This window comes from Alosa alosa, chromosome 7, assembly GCF_017589495.1.
Source record: "Alosa alosa isolate M-15738 ecotype Scorff River chromosome 7, AALO_Geno_1.1, whole genome shotgun sequence".
In the NCBI taxonomy this organism is placed as follows: domain Eukaryota; kingdom Metazoa; phylum Chordata; class Actinopteri; order Clupeiformes; family Clupeidae; genus Alosa; species Alosa alosa.
The window spans coordinates 2,135,639-2,149,171 of record NC_063195.1 but is presented as its reverse complement, the minus strand read 5'-3'; the positions used below and the strand labels follow the sequence as shown (position 1 = coordinate 2,149,171).

Below are 13,533 nucleotides of genomic sequence, written 5' to 3'. Positions count from 1 at the left end.
ATATGTTTATTCATGATGCGCCCTTCTCAGCTCGTCTTAGTGGCACGGCAAGTGGCAAATAGTAGGAACAAACTCAGCGGAGAAAGATATTAGTAGATAATTCTGATTTGTATAGTGTTTTGTTCACTTGGATTTTGGAAATGTTACAGAGAAATATGTTAGCCCTTTCTGCCTCCAGATCATGTAGTTGCATCATAGATCCTCCTGTAGAAGTTATCAGACAAAAACAATCACTGGCTAACCCACTTTAAACTACTTTAGCAAAGTCCTTGGCTGCAGGTTGTGAGCAACAGGCAAACGCAAGATACAATTGCAGTCCAATGACATGTAACTTTATTCTCTGCGATCATGGCAATGTTAGACAATGTCGTTGGTGGAACAATATAAGTTCGCCGACCTTGACTCAGGCGACTTGAAAGCCTTGTCCCCTTCAGCGGCGACGTGTGCCGATGTATGAACAAGACAGTTAGGCTACAAATAAATATCGGGGTAATTGCTACAGCTGACAATAATGACGGATCTTTACTTAATGCTATTGAGTCTATTAGATATGGGTCCATACGTTTATCTACTTATATTGACGAGATTAAGCCGTTACTGTGCTCAGCTCAACTCAAATCTATGCGCTACAGGCGATTGTCACATAGAATAGCCTATAGAACTGGAATGTCATATCAACAATATGGCCGCGGCGGTGTTTGCGAATAAGCAAACACCGCCGCGGTATATAAGTATATACTCTTTTGATAACGTGAGGGAACGTGGTCTCTGCATTTATCCCAATCCGTGAATTAGTGAAACACACTCAGCACACAGTGAACACACAGTGAGGTGAAGCACACACTAATCCCGTAATACAACAGCGGAGCTCGGGGAGCAGTGAGGGGTTAGGTGCCTTGCTCAAGGGCACTTCAGCCGTGCCCACAGGTCGGGGTTCGAACCAGCAACCCTCCGGTTACAAGTCCGAAGTGCTAACCAGTAGGCCACAGCTGCCCCCACACGTCACAGCTGTCAGAATTTTATTGCAACACATATGTTGGACTGGCACATCAGGACAACATGCCCACCCCGACCCCTTTAAGTAAGGGATAATGGACTCCACGGTGGTCTGTTCACAGAAGTTAATGCACGGTCGAGGTTGTAAAACGGCCCCGACGTGAAGCGGAGGGCCGTTTAAACCTCGTAAGTGAAAATAATTCAGTGGAAATGCATGGATTCCAGTTTCTTCCAGTAGCAGCAACTGGAATCCATGCATTTCCACTGAATTATTTTTGGAATCTGATCCCTTATCATACCTGTTCATTCTTACTGCGTTGCTTTCGACTTATCGTGACTAAATTCAAGATGGCTGCAAAAGCGCTAAAATTAAAACGAAGATACTGTCTGTATAAATCGTCTTGTAAGTAAACTACCAGTGCTTTTTCAAAGTTCTCAATGTCTCGTTTTAAATGTCAGGGCCCTCGGAAGTTTACCAATGAAGTGTGGAGATACATTGAGCCTCGTAAATGGGTGTAAAACAGTTTTATTTGCATGGCTAGCCCGATGCCGAAGCACCACCATTGAAAAAGCTGTTGGTAGCATCGGGCTAACTAAGCGCCAGATTTTGAGTACAGGGGACAAGCGAGATGGGCTATGAGACATACGCTCACACTTTCGGTATCATGTTTCAATACACTTTAGGTCAATATCACACCGAATTCTCCTTTAACTTCTGTGAACAGACCACTGTGGAGTCCATTATCCCGCTTTATTCCACTGTTGCCACTTGCGTTGTGTTCATTTCCTGTTACAATTTAAACGTTTTGTCGGCTAAAACTGTCTTGTTTGTAGAACTACTTTCTTCAAACACAAATCAACTAATTTCTTAACTGCCGTTACTAGTTCTAAATGGATGGTTGCTTTCGCCAAAGGCCAGTCGTTAGTTCTATCTCTCCCGCTGTTGTCAAGGCTTATCCCAAGATTCTGATGAACTTTAGCTTTGAAACATCGGCTATTTTACTTAGCCTCTTTGTCATCCATCTAGCTAAAAGCCACCTCAGTCATATGCTTCAATGTTGTCATGTTCTGAACGTCTGCATTTTACAGCTCAGATGCAACGTGACAGTTCATTTAAACTTCACAACGAGTTGTGAGCTTAATGATAATAATGTAGCCATTTTTGTTCCGGCCAATGTCTGGCAATTACCGGACAACAGAAACCCTGACACACACACAGGGTCAGACCTCCGTTTGACAAAGCTCTGCATATACTACGGAGGTGTCTAAATACTCGCCCATCACTGGTGTCCCTAGGACCCCCTCTCCGTTTTCAACGCAAAATTGAACCTAATGTCTTTGTCTATGTCTGACCTGGCACTATTTGTGGTAGGCATTGTACAACGGGGGCCTCATATCCAGCATTCACAGAATCATCACATATCCTGTTCATAACAACAATTAAATTAGATATAGTCACCTACAAATGAAACAGAGGGCGCTTGTTTTATTGAGCAGGTCTTGCATAGAAGCCATAATAAGGCCATATCTGTGTATTATTTGAAATTTTAGGCTATGGTATGTTTATTTTTTCTTCACACAGGATGTTAGTGTGCCGTGGGACATTTTAAGTGTCAAAAGTGTGCCGTGGCACAATAAAGGTTGAAAAACACTGCATAATGCATTACATTTTTGAAATGACAGCAACAAGTAATACATAATGCATTATGGGGCAGTCGTGGCCTACTGGTTAGCGCTTTGGACTTGTAACCGGAGGGTTGCCGGATCAAACCCCAACCAGTAGGCAAGGCTGAAGTGCCCTTGAGCAAGGCACCTCACTGCTCCCCGAGCGCCGCTGTTGTTGCAGGCAGCTCACTGCGCTGCGGGATTAGTGGTGCTTCACCTCACTGTGTGTTCACTGTGTGCTGAGTGTGTTTCACTAATTCACGGATTGGGATAAATGCAGAGACCAAATTTCCCTCACGGGATCAAAAGAGTATATATACTTATACTATACTTTAAACAACTAAGGTACTGTAGCCGTAGATGTACACTGTAGCAAAAAACGTTTTATTTAAGTCACTCACCCATCACTGGTGACCCCAGGACCTCCTCTCCGTTTTGGGCTAAACACACAACTGAACCTAATGTCTGTGTCTATGTCTGACCTGGTTTTGGGCTAAACGCACAACTGAACCTAATGTCTGTGTCTATGTCTGACCTGGCGCATGTTCACGTTGAACGTGTGTGCGTGCACACGCACTACGGCCATGCGCAGTGTCCCAGTTTGAGTTCCGGGAAATCTGGTCACCCTAAATACGATCATAGTTGAAGTCAGATAGTTGACTATGTTATACTGAAGATAGTATAGTCTGCTAATTAGCTAATATTATCATAGCTGAAGTCTGATAGTTGACTGTGTTATACAGAAGATGTATAGTTCGCTAATTAGCAAATACGATCATAGCTGAAGTCTGATAGTTGACTGTGTTATACAGAAGATGTATAGTTCGCTAATTAGCAAGGACAACAGTTTTACATTGAAGTTAATGTGAAGTTAATCAGCCAAATCCATCCTCAATATTGGAAGCAAATTAAGTTGTTTTAACATGAGAAGAGGGCAAGTAAGAAAATACTGTGTGTGTGCGTGTGCGTGCGTGCGCGTGTGTGTGTGTGCGTGCACGTGTGTGTGTGTGTGTGTGCGTGCGTGCGTGTGCGAGTGCGTGTGCGTGTGTGCGCGTGCGTGCGTGCGTGTATACTCACATATTTGAAGAGATCCTGCAGCTTGGCCATGCATATAATTGTGACCCAAACTGAAGTGCAGGAACCCAGAAAGTCACAGAACTGCAGTGTGTCGTACTCCATAATGCACAAAACAGTCACCCCTGGCTGGTCACATGCATGATAGAACTGTAAAACACACACACACACACACACACACCAATTCCAGTTGAAAGAAGGGCAAGATGATCTTGTTAGAGCTCTCAAAGTAGAATCAGAACCACACACACACATACTTGAACGCTCAGAAATAACCCCCAGCCTTGCACTGAACAGAGTCAATCAATCATCACTGTTCTGCTGTTAGTGTTATTATATTACCATTGCATTGAACTGCCTTGCACAATATTTATATTTAAATCTTAAATCTCTGTTCTGAAATTGCACTATTCCTTTCCTTAAATTGTTATTGTATAATTATGACCGCCCGGAGCGGCGGGCGGTCATATAGGGTTTAGCCAGATTATTATTTTTTTTTTTTTTTTTCGATGCCCAAATTTCCGTCAATGATTCCTGGGACACTGAAAGACCGGGTACCGCGAACTTGGTGGGCATGTAACCCCACATGGATAACATGGAACCATGGTTTTTTCGTTTTGATCTGTAGCCCCCTCATGAATTGGACCCCGAAGGAGGGGTAGGGCAGACACAGTTTTCTGTGAATATCTCGAGAACCCGTGGGGTTTAGGAGGACCATTTTTTTTGTATGTTGATCTCAAAGGGGCCATGTCAACCCATTCCATAACCACTCATTTCATGTATAACTTGACTAGTTAAACACAAAAAGTAAAAAATGAGGTGGTGTAATTGAAGGTATCTGTGACCTAACATAGTCAAAACTGCACAAAATTGGAAGTGTAGGATCATTATGACACCCTCTGTATGCACGCCAAGTTTTGTGGAATTCGCTCATGGGGGCACACAATAAATTAATTTATGTTACTATACACCAACTGGCCTGTAGGTGGCGGGGACAGTTTTCTGTGAATATCACTCGAGAACCGTGGGGCCTAGGAGGTCCACCTTTTTTGTATGTTGTTCTTAAGGGGCATGTCAACCCATCCCATTACCACTTATTTCATGTAGAAGCCACCTAGTTAAAAAATTAAAAACAAAAATTAGGTGTTTTCATCTCAATATCTCTGGCTGACAAGGTCAAAACTGCACGAAATTAAAGTGTAGGATCATTATGACACCCTCTGAATGCATGCCAAGTTTGTGTACTTTTCGTTCATGGGGGCCTTACAATAAAATAATTTATGTGTACATTTAGTGGCGATACGCAACAAAGATTCGGGACACTGAAAGACCGGGTACACAAACTTGGTGAGCATGTACCCCATGGATAGCATGGAACCGTCATTTTTCGTTTTCATCTGCAGCCCCCTCGCTGGACTGGACCCCCAGCGAGGGTAGGGCAGACACAGTTCTCTGTGAATCTTTTATGGTATGTTGGTCTCAGGGGCCCACATCAACCTGGCTCATAATCACCATTTGTGATTTGCCCCCGTAAAAAATGAAAATCAGTAGGATTAAAAGAAAGCCAAAATAAATATTCATCATCATCATCATGGCTGCATTTTCAGTATTGGCGAAAGTAGTCGTTTGTCCACTAGATGGGGCATCTTTGCAGTGAGGCGTAATTTTGTTGGAAGTTAAAGTGGGTTGGAAAAACAATGGGCCTTTATACAAGGACTGTAATTTACCCGTAGCCAACATCTAATAAGGATGGAATATACAACTTCATGTTCACATGAAGTGTAATTCCCATTTCTTCTTGAAGCGAATAAATAAATCTGAGGATGTTTATCGGACATGCTTGGTTTTACTGCAGGTACGCTAATCTTGTAATATCAATAAGGACCTAGGTAATGTTACCAAGTAGCGCTGGTTGAGTGATGGAGGCATTTGATTTATTGCATTTGTAGAAAACTATAAATGCGGTTATACCAAGCAAATGTATAGCAGCACTGTTGTATCTTTGACTGTCATTTATTGCCGCGTGCTGAAATCATTCTGTGCAATGGAAGATTCCACCAGCGTTACACACCCGGTCTGATACAGTTTTTGCCTATACATCGTGAGACTGAGGCCTGTTTATTTTGTTTAAGTGCGTGCAGGGTGTGAGAGTCGATGTGCTTTGATTACAGCGGTAGTTGTAGTCTGTGTGAAATTAAAACGTGTGTGTGAAGTATCCAAACAATGACACCTTCATTTCATTATGACTGCTTTAGCAAAACACCTTAAACTACTGTGAAGTGGGTCCATTTAGAAGTGGCTACTTCATTCAGCTTTCCTTGACTCATGGAGCTGCGTGAATGTTATTACAACTTTAAGCCGCGATACTTGATTTAAGTCCAGCTTGATACTGGTAAGCCATTGGTTTTCCAAAGGGAGATTTTATTTGTGCCATGTAGCCTATTGACAATTTATGTTGTCAATAGGCCTGCATAATCTACCTGTAGCAGGGAAGCTAACAACTTTCTATTAGAGTTCCTAGTTTGTTAGTTACCGTTTTGTCATAACTCCCTGATGCATTTTGCATTTAGAATAGCCCGAGCGTGTATATGTCTGTCGGAAAATTAAACATGTGGGTGCCTATGGACTAGGCTGGAGTGAACCCAACCTGATCTGCTCCAGCTATTTTATTTTTTGATTTCTTAAAAGGTGAGCTTGGTCTGATGAAAGCCAGACTAGCCATGGACTCAGTTAAATAATGCAGGGAACATGAATCAGCCTATATTTGCACTAACAATAGCGGACAAAGCTCTTCAACTTTGGCCGTTAAAATGTGTATCGAACAGTCTAGCGGCGCATTTCATCAAGGCCCATTTGGACATGTCAGTTATTTGCACCACTGGTTAGATGTAAAACAGCATTTCGTTTCAGACTAGGCTACTGTTACTTAATTTGTGCATTAACAGCAACGTTTCAGACTACTGTTACTTAATTTGTGCATTGACAATAAGAGTATTACATGAACTAAAGATGACTAAAATCTTATGTAGAAGAAAAACATTCACAAAAATCCATCCATCCAAAAATGACCTTTGTTTTTGATAGTTGTTGAAAAGCGGCATGGAGACATTAGAGATGTTTTTTGTTTATAAATACATAAAAATAAATAAATAAATAACATTATGCTGATACCTTTTGCTTTTCCCAAATACAATGTAGCCTACAGGTGTAAGTGACCTTTCATCAATCCAGTTGCAATGGATGAACTGTGATGAACTGCCTACTTGTGAATTGTTTAGAGATTAAAGGTTTATAACAATTCTACATCTTCTTTGGCTATTCTATAATCTATTCACCTTTTCCAGCACCAGTAGGAGGTACTTTCTGTGCAGCCGCTTTTGCACACACTCAGGCATGCCAAACAAACTTTACAAAAAGTTTCAAAATTGGGGATGGAGTAAAATATGGAGACAAATTGAAGTGTATTGATTTATTTTGTAGACGGATGTACAGGACTGGCCCGGCGGTCATATTTTATGCAGCTATCGCGGTACATCTAGTTTTAATACATTGATTGTATTGTTATATTGTATGTTTTTAACAGTATTTTGCATATTTTTTACTGTCATTTCCGTTTCATTCTTTATGGAAAGCCATTGGTGTGTACTTTCAGAACAAAGATGAACCGAATTCAAATCCCTTGTTTGTAAACGCAAACCTGGACAAGAAAGTTGATTCTGATCCTGATTCTCTCCTGCTGTGTTGCCTTTGTTTTGGCGTGTGGGTGTGCTACCCTCCACTGCCTTTAGGTGGCACTGCACTGTTTCCCCCAGTGTTGCCTTTGTTTTGGCGTATGGGTGTGCTACCCTCTACTGCCCTTTGGTGGTGCTGTTTCCCTGGTTTGTGCATTATGGCTGTTTGTGTTGTCATGCTGTACAGGCGAGAACAATTGCGTGTGGGTGGAACCCCTCCTTTAAAGATCACGCCAGCCAAAGGTTGCATACCGGGCGGGTTCCTCGTCGGCCTTGCTGTGTTTCTGTGTACTTATTGTTTAATAAATAGATGAGCCCACCTGAATTGTTGGTCCTTTATGTTAATCAGTGTGCCTGGCTAGAACAGTCTTGATAATAGCAAATACTGAATATGTTGTTGTTTATTATTTACTGTATATGCTGTTGTTCATTAAATGCGGAAAATGCTGTTTATTAAATACTGCATATGTTGTTGTTTATTGTTCATTAAATACTGAAAATGCTGTTGTTTATTAAATGCTGAAATGCTATTGTTTATTGTTCATTAAATACTGTGTATGCTGTTGTTTATTGCATTTGATCTAGCCACTGTTGCCAGTAAGGCCTGTGTCCCTCAGTCTAAAGCCCCTTCACACACACACACACACACACACACACACACACAGACACACACAGACACACACACACACAGACGCGCAGGTCCAGTACGTGGAAGAACATGTTGTGGAGTGTAGGCGTGAAGCCTCAGACGGGGCAGCCCGGTGGGGGGCCGGGATGATTGGAGGAGAACTGGGTTATGGCGTCAGGAACATGACAGACTGCAGCTGGAGGACAAGGCAGCCTCGACCGGTCAGTGCAACCCATCAACCTGCACACACCACCGCATATCTGACCAGATCAGTACAGCCCCAGCCCCGCCAACCTGCACACACACACACACACACACGCCTCTGACCCGTCAGTACAGCCCCAGCCCCGCCAGCCTGCACACACACACACACCTGCGCATCTGACCGATCAGTGCAAGCCCCAGCCCGTAACCTGCACACACGCACACACAGCCTCTGACCCGTCAGTGCTGACCCCAACCCGCTCAGCCATGCACACACACACACACACCTGCGCCTCCTGACCAGATCAGTTCGCGATTCTGATATCGATATCTGCCTTGCGCACGCGCGCGCGCGCGCGCGCGCGCATTATCTGGACCGGATCGGTTGCCAATTTATTCCGTCGGTACTCGCGCACCGGACCGCGCGCGCGCGCGCGCACTTGCGCAAATCTGGATGGATCGGTTCGCGATTTTGATCCGTCGATGGCGCGCGCGCACGCACGCACGCACTGCGGTATCTGGATGGATCGGTTGTTCTGATGCGTCGTGCGCGCGCGCGCGCACGCGCGCGCGCACGCACGCGCGCAGGTATCTGGATGCGGATCCGGTTCTGTTCCCGATACGATCAGCGCGCGCGCGTACGCGCGCGCACTTTGCGCGCGCGCGCTACGCACGCGCGCAGGTATCTGGATGGATCGGTTCGCCGATTGACCCGTCGATATGCGCGCGCGCGCGCGCGCGCGCGCGCGCGCGCGCGCGCGCGCGCAGGTATCTGGATGGATCGGTTGCCGATTTTGATCCCGTCGATATAACGCGCGCCGCGCGCGCACGCGCGCGCGCGCATGGCATTATCTGGATGGATCGGTTGATTTATTCCATCGATATGCGCGCGCGCGCGCGCACGCGCACGCGCGCGCGTATCTGGATGGATCAGGTTCTTGATCCCTGACCCGTCGATTATGCGCGCGCGTGCGCGCGCGCGCAGTATCGGACCGGGATCCGGTTGCCGATTGTCCGTCGGTATAGCGCGCGCGCGCGCGCACGCACGCGCACGCGCACTTGCGTGGCATTTATCACCGGATGGGATCGGTTTGTTGTTAAAATTAGATATAACGCGCGCGCGCGCGCGCGCACGCATGGGTATCTGGATTGGATCGGTTGCGATTCAGTAAACCGATATAACGCACGCACGCGCACGCACGCGCGCAGCGTATCTGGATGGATCGGTTCTGCCGATTTGATGCCGATCGATATGGCGCGCGCGCGCGCACGCGCGCGCACGCGCAGCATTATCTGGATACGGGATCAGGTTGCAATTGATCCATCCGTTATGGCGCGCGCCGCATACGCCGCGCGCGCGCGCGCACGCACGCACGCGCGCGCACGCGCACGCACGCAGGTATCTGGACCGGATCAGGTTAACGATTTATTCCGTCGATTCTCGCACGCGCACGCAGCATTATCTGGACCGGATCGGTTCTTGATTGACCGATGGTATGCGCGCGCACGCGCGCAGCATTATCTGGATGGATCGGTTGCAATTGACCGATGATATAACGCGCACGCGCGCGCGCGCCGTATCACCGGATGGATCGGTTGCCCATTTGTTGTCAGGCCAACGCGCACGCACGCAGCATTATCTGATTACATCGGGTTCGCGATTTATTGTCGGTATAACGCGCGCGCGCACTTATCTGGACCGGATCCGGTTGCCGTTGTTCCGTCGATATAGCGCGCGCGCGCACGCGCATATCTGGATGGGATCGGTTACGATTTATTCCGTCGACCTCTTGCGCACGCGCGCGCACTGCCGTTCAGGATCGGTTACTTGATTCCAGATGCGTCGATATACGCGCGCGCGCGCGCGCGCACGCACGCAGATGGATCAGGTTACGATTCCCGGTGTCAATATAGCGCGCACGCGCGCGCGCACCGTATCTGGATGGATCGGGTTCGATTCGATTCCGTCGATTGCGCGCGCGCGCACGCGCGCACGCGCACGCATTCCGGATCGGTTGATTCAGGAATGCGTCGATATAACGCGCGCAAGTATCTGGATGGATCGGTTGATTCGATCCGTGGTATAACGCGCGCGCGCGCGCGCGAGGCGCGCGCGCGCATACGCGCGCTGATGGGACCACTCTGATCAGGAACGCACTTGCCACGCAGGTATCTGGATGGATCGGTTGCGATTATTATCGACCCTGCCGCTTGCCGCACGCGCGCACGCGCATAGCACGGCTGCACGCGCACTGCGTACTTGCGCGCGCGCACAATTCCGGGATCAGGTTGCAATTGTTAAAATCGATTACTCTTGCCTGCGCGCCATTATCTTTGGACCAAGATCGGTTGTTCGGTGTCGATATCGCGCGCGCGCACTTGCCGCACTGGCGGTATCTGGATAGGATCGGTTCGCGTTGATACGTCGGATATAACGCGCGCGCACGCACTGTATGGATGGATCGGTTCGCGATTGTTAATCGATATCACGCGCGCGCGCGCGTATCTGGATGGATCGGTTCGATTCAGTAAATGATATAGCACGCAGGTATCTGGATTGGATCGGTTGCGGTGATACGTCAGATATGGCGCGCGCACGCGCGCAGCATTATCTGGATGGATCAGGTTCTGATCCCCAATCCCGTCGACCCTCGCACGCGCGCACGCACGCGCGCACGCGCGCACGCGCATAGCATTTATCTGGATTGGATCGATTCGCAGGTGCTAGGTAAGTCGATATAGCGCGCGCGCGGGCGCGCGCGCGCGCGCGCACGCGCGCACGCGCGCGCGCGCGCGCACGCAGGTATCTTTGGATGCGGATCGATTCACCCGATTCGATACGATGGGTATCGCGCGCGCGCGCGCGCGCGCTGGCGTGCCTGAATGGATCAGGTTAGCGATTCGTGCGTCGATACTCTTGCCCTTGCCTTGCCGCCGCACGCGCAGAGTATCTGGATGGATCGGTTGATTCGATTACGTCGATATAACGCCTTGCCTGGATCGGATCGGTTCTTGATTTGATCGTCGATATAACGCGCGCGCGCGCGCGCGCGCACGCGCGCGCGCACTTGCCGCCGCGCACGCGCGCCGCGGCCTGGATGGATCGGTTCTGATTCAGTGGGAAATCGACCACGCGCGCGACGCGCCGCGCGCGCGCGCGCGCGCACGGACCAGATCGGTTGCGATTTAGGCCAAATGTTATAACGCGCACGCACGCACGCACGCACGCACGCGCGCACGCACCACGGACCGGATCAGTTCTGACCTGACCAAATGTTATAGCACGCACGCACACACGCACGCACCGCACGCACCGCACACGCACCATGCGGATATGGATCGATTCGCAATTTATTGCATCAATACGCACGCGCGTCTTTGCGTCTTGACGCACACTTGCCTGACCGGATCGGTTACCATTGTTAAATGACCTGCCGCACCGCACGCACACGCCTGACCGGATCGGTTGCATTGACCCGTGACCTACGCGCACTTGCACACGCACGCGCCGCGTTGGATCGGTGCAGTACAATGCGTGACCTACTGCGCACACGCGCAGCGCGGCGCAGCATGCGGGCGGCGCACGTTCAGTTCTTTGATGTGGATTGGTTCGTGCGTAGATGCATGTGTGGCCATCGCGTCATCGGCCTGAATAACAATGAAGTGAGGTGTGTGGTATGGCATCTTAATAAGAAAAGGAATGTGAAGTGTGTCTTGATAATGTGTGTCACAATAATGAAAGAGAGAGAGAGATAAAAAAGCTCGAATTGAATTCTGTATTGTGTGAGAGAGAAGATGTGTGTGTGTGTGTAGTGGTGATGATGGTGAGGTAGTGAGTGATGAAGAAGAATGCGTGTGTTTGGTGTTGATAGTAATGAAGCATGTGTGTGTGTGTGTGGCTGACTTTCTGGCGCTGCTGTTGCTCCTCTGCGGCCTGTAGGCGTGGCTTTGAAGCGCCTATTTAAGGCGCACGGTGCTACCTTTAAAAGGCGGGACTTTGACAATATGGCTGGTAGCGTGCTGCTAATAGCTGGTGACTCCCAGAGCCGTCTACCGTTGCCGCTTCGTTATTAGGTTGTCTTGTATTTATTTCTTTCCATACATTCATTCTGCATTATTCTAACATTGCATGCCGACACTGCTTAACACTACTGATCCTACTGACTAACCTTACATTGTGGCGGTTGTATATGGTTTTTCCTTCTGTTGAGGTAAATTCTTTTAGTATTTTGGCAATTTGGCTGTGGTAGAGAGAAAATATGTGTTTGGTGTGTCATGAAATGTGTGTGTGATAATAATAATGAAGAAGGAAAATGTATTGTGTTTGGTGTATGTGAAGAAAATTATTATGTGTGTGTATCTAATAATAATAATAATGAAAAGAAGAATGAATTGTGTTTTGGTGTGATATTATTATTATTATTATTATGTAATATAATAATATCTCTAATAATAATGAAGAGAGATGTGTGTGTTTGGTGTTGACTAATGATAATAATATTCAGAGAGAGAGAGAATCGGTGTGTTTGAACGTGATATTGATAATGTCTTCAATAATATAACTAATAACTAATAATAATAATAATATGAAAGAAGAGAGAGAATATTGTGTGTTTGGTGTGTGTGTGTGTGTGGCTAATAGTGAAGAGAAAGAAGAGAGAGAGAGAGAGAGAGAGAGAAGGAAGTGTATTATTGTTTGGTGGTATGTGTTTAATTGATAATGTGAAGTGTGTGAAATTATTAATGTGTGTGTGTAATATCTATAATATGAAAAAAAAGAAGAAGAGTGTGTGTGTGTGTTTCATCTGTGTGTTTAATAATGTCATGAAATTAATAACAATATGACTATTATTATTATTGATAATGTCTGATAATAATGAAAGAAAGGGTATTATTGTGTGTTTTAACTATTCAATGTGAGAAAGAAAAGAACAATGTGAAGTGTGTGTGTATGTTACACACAGGCGCCAGGTAGCGTGAAGAGTAGCTGTGTGCGGAAGTAATCTGCAATCTCCATAGGAACCACACTTTGGGTCTACGCAGGCTCCGCGTTCGCAGAGGACCCCCACTGCTGCGCAGAGCATTAATGCAATTAAAGCCACTGTGGAACACACACACACACACACATAAACACACACACGCACACACGCATACGCACCACACGCACCGCCGCGCTACACACACGGACAAACCGCATACTTGGCAGCACACACACACACACACACACACACACAC

At 47.1% G+C, this 13,533-nt stretch overlaps 1 protein-coding gene across 1 annotated transcript in view; it reads right to left on the bottom strand.

The window, feature by feature from the left end:
- pgap6 (post-glycosylphosphatidylinositol attachment to proteins 6) overlaps positions 1 to 13,533 on the bottom strand; it is a 33,201-nt gene that overhangs the window by 2,512 nt on the left and 17,156 nt on the right. The window contains exon 9 of the mRNA XM_048248106.1: positions 3,739 to 4,024. Within this exon, the coding sequence (XP_048104063.1) occupies positions 3,739 to 4,024 (286 nt within the window). The remainder of the gene's footprint in view (positions 1 to 3,738; positions 4,025 to 13,533) is intronic.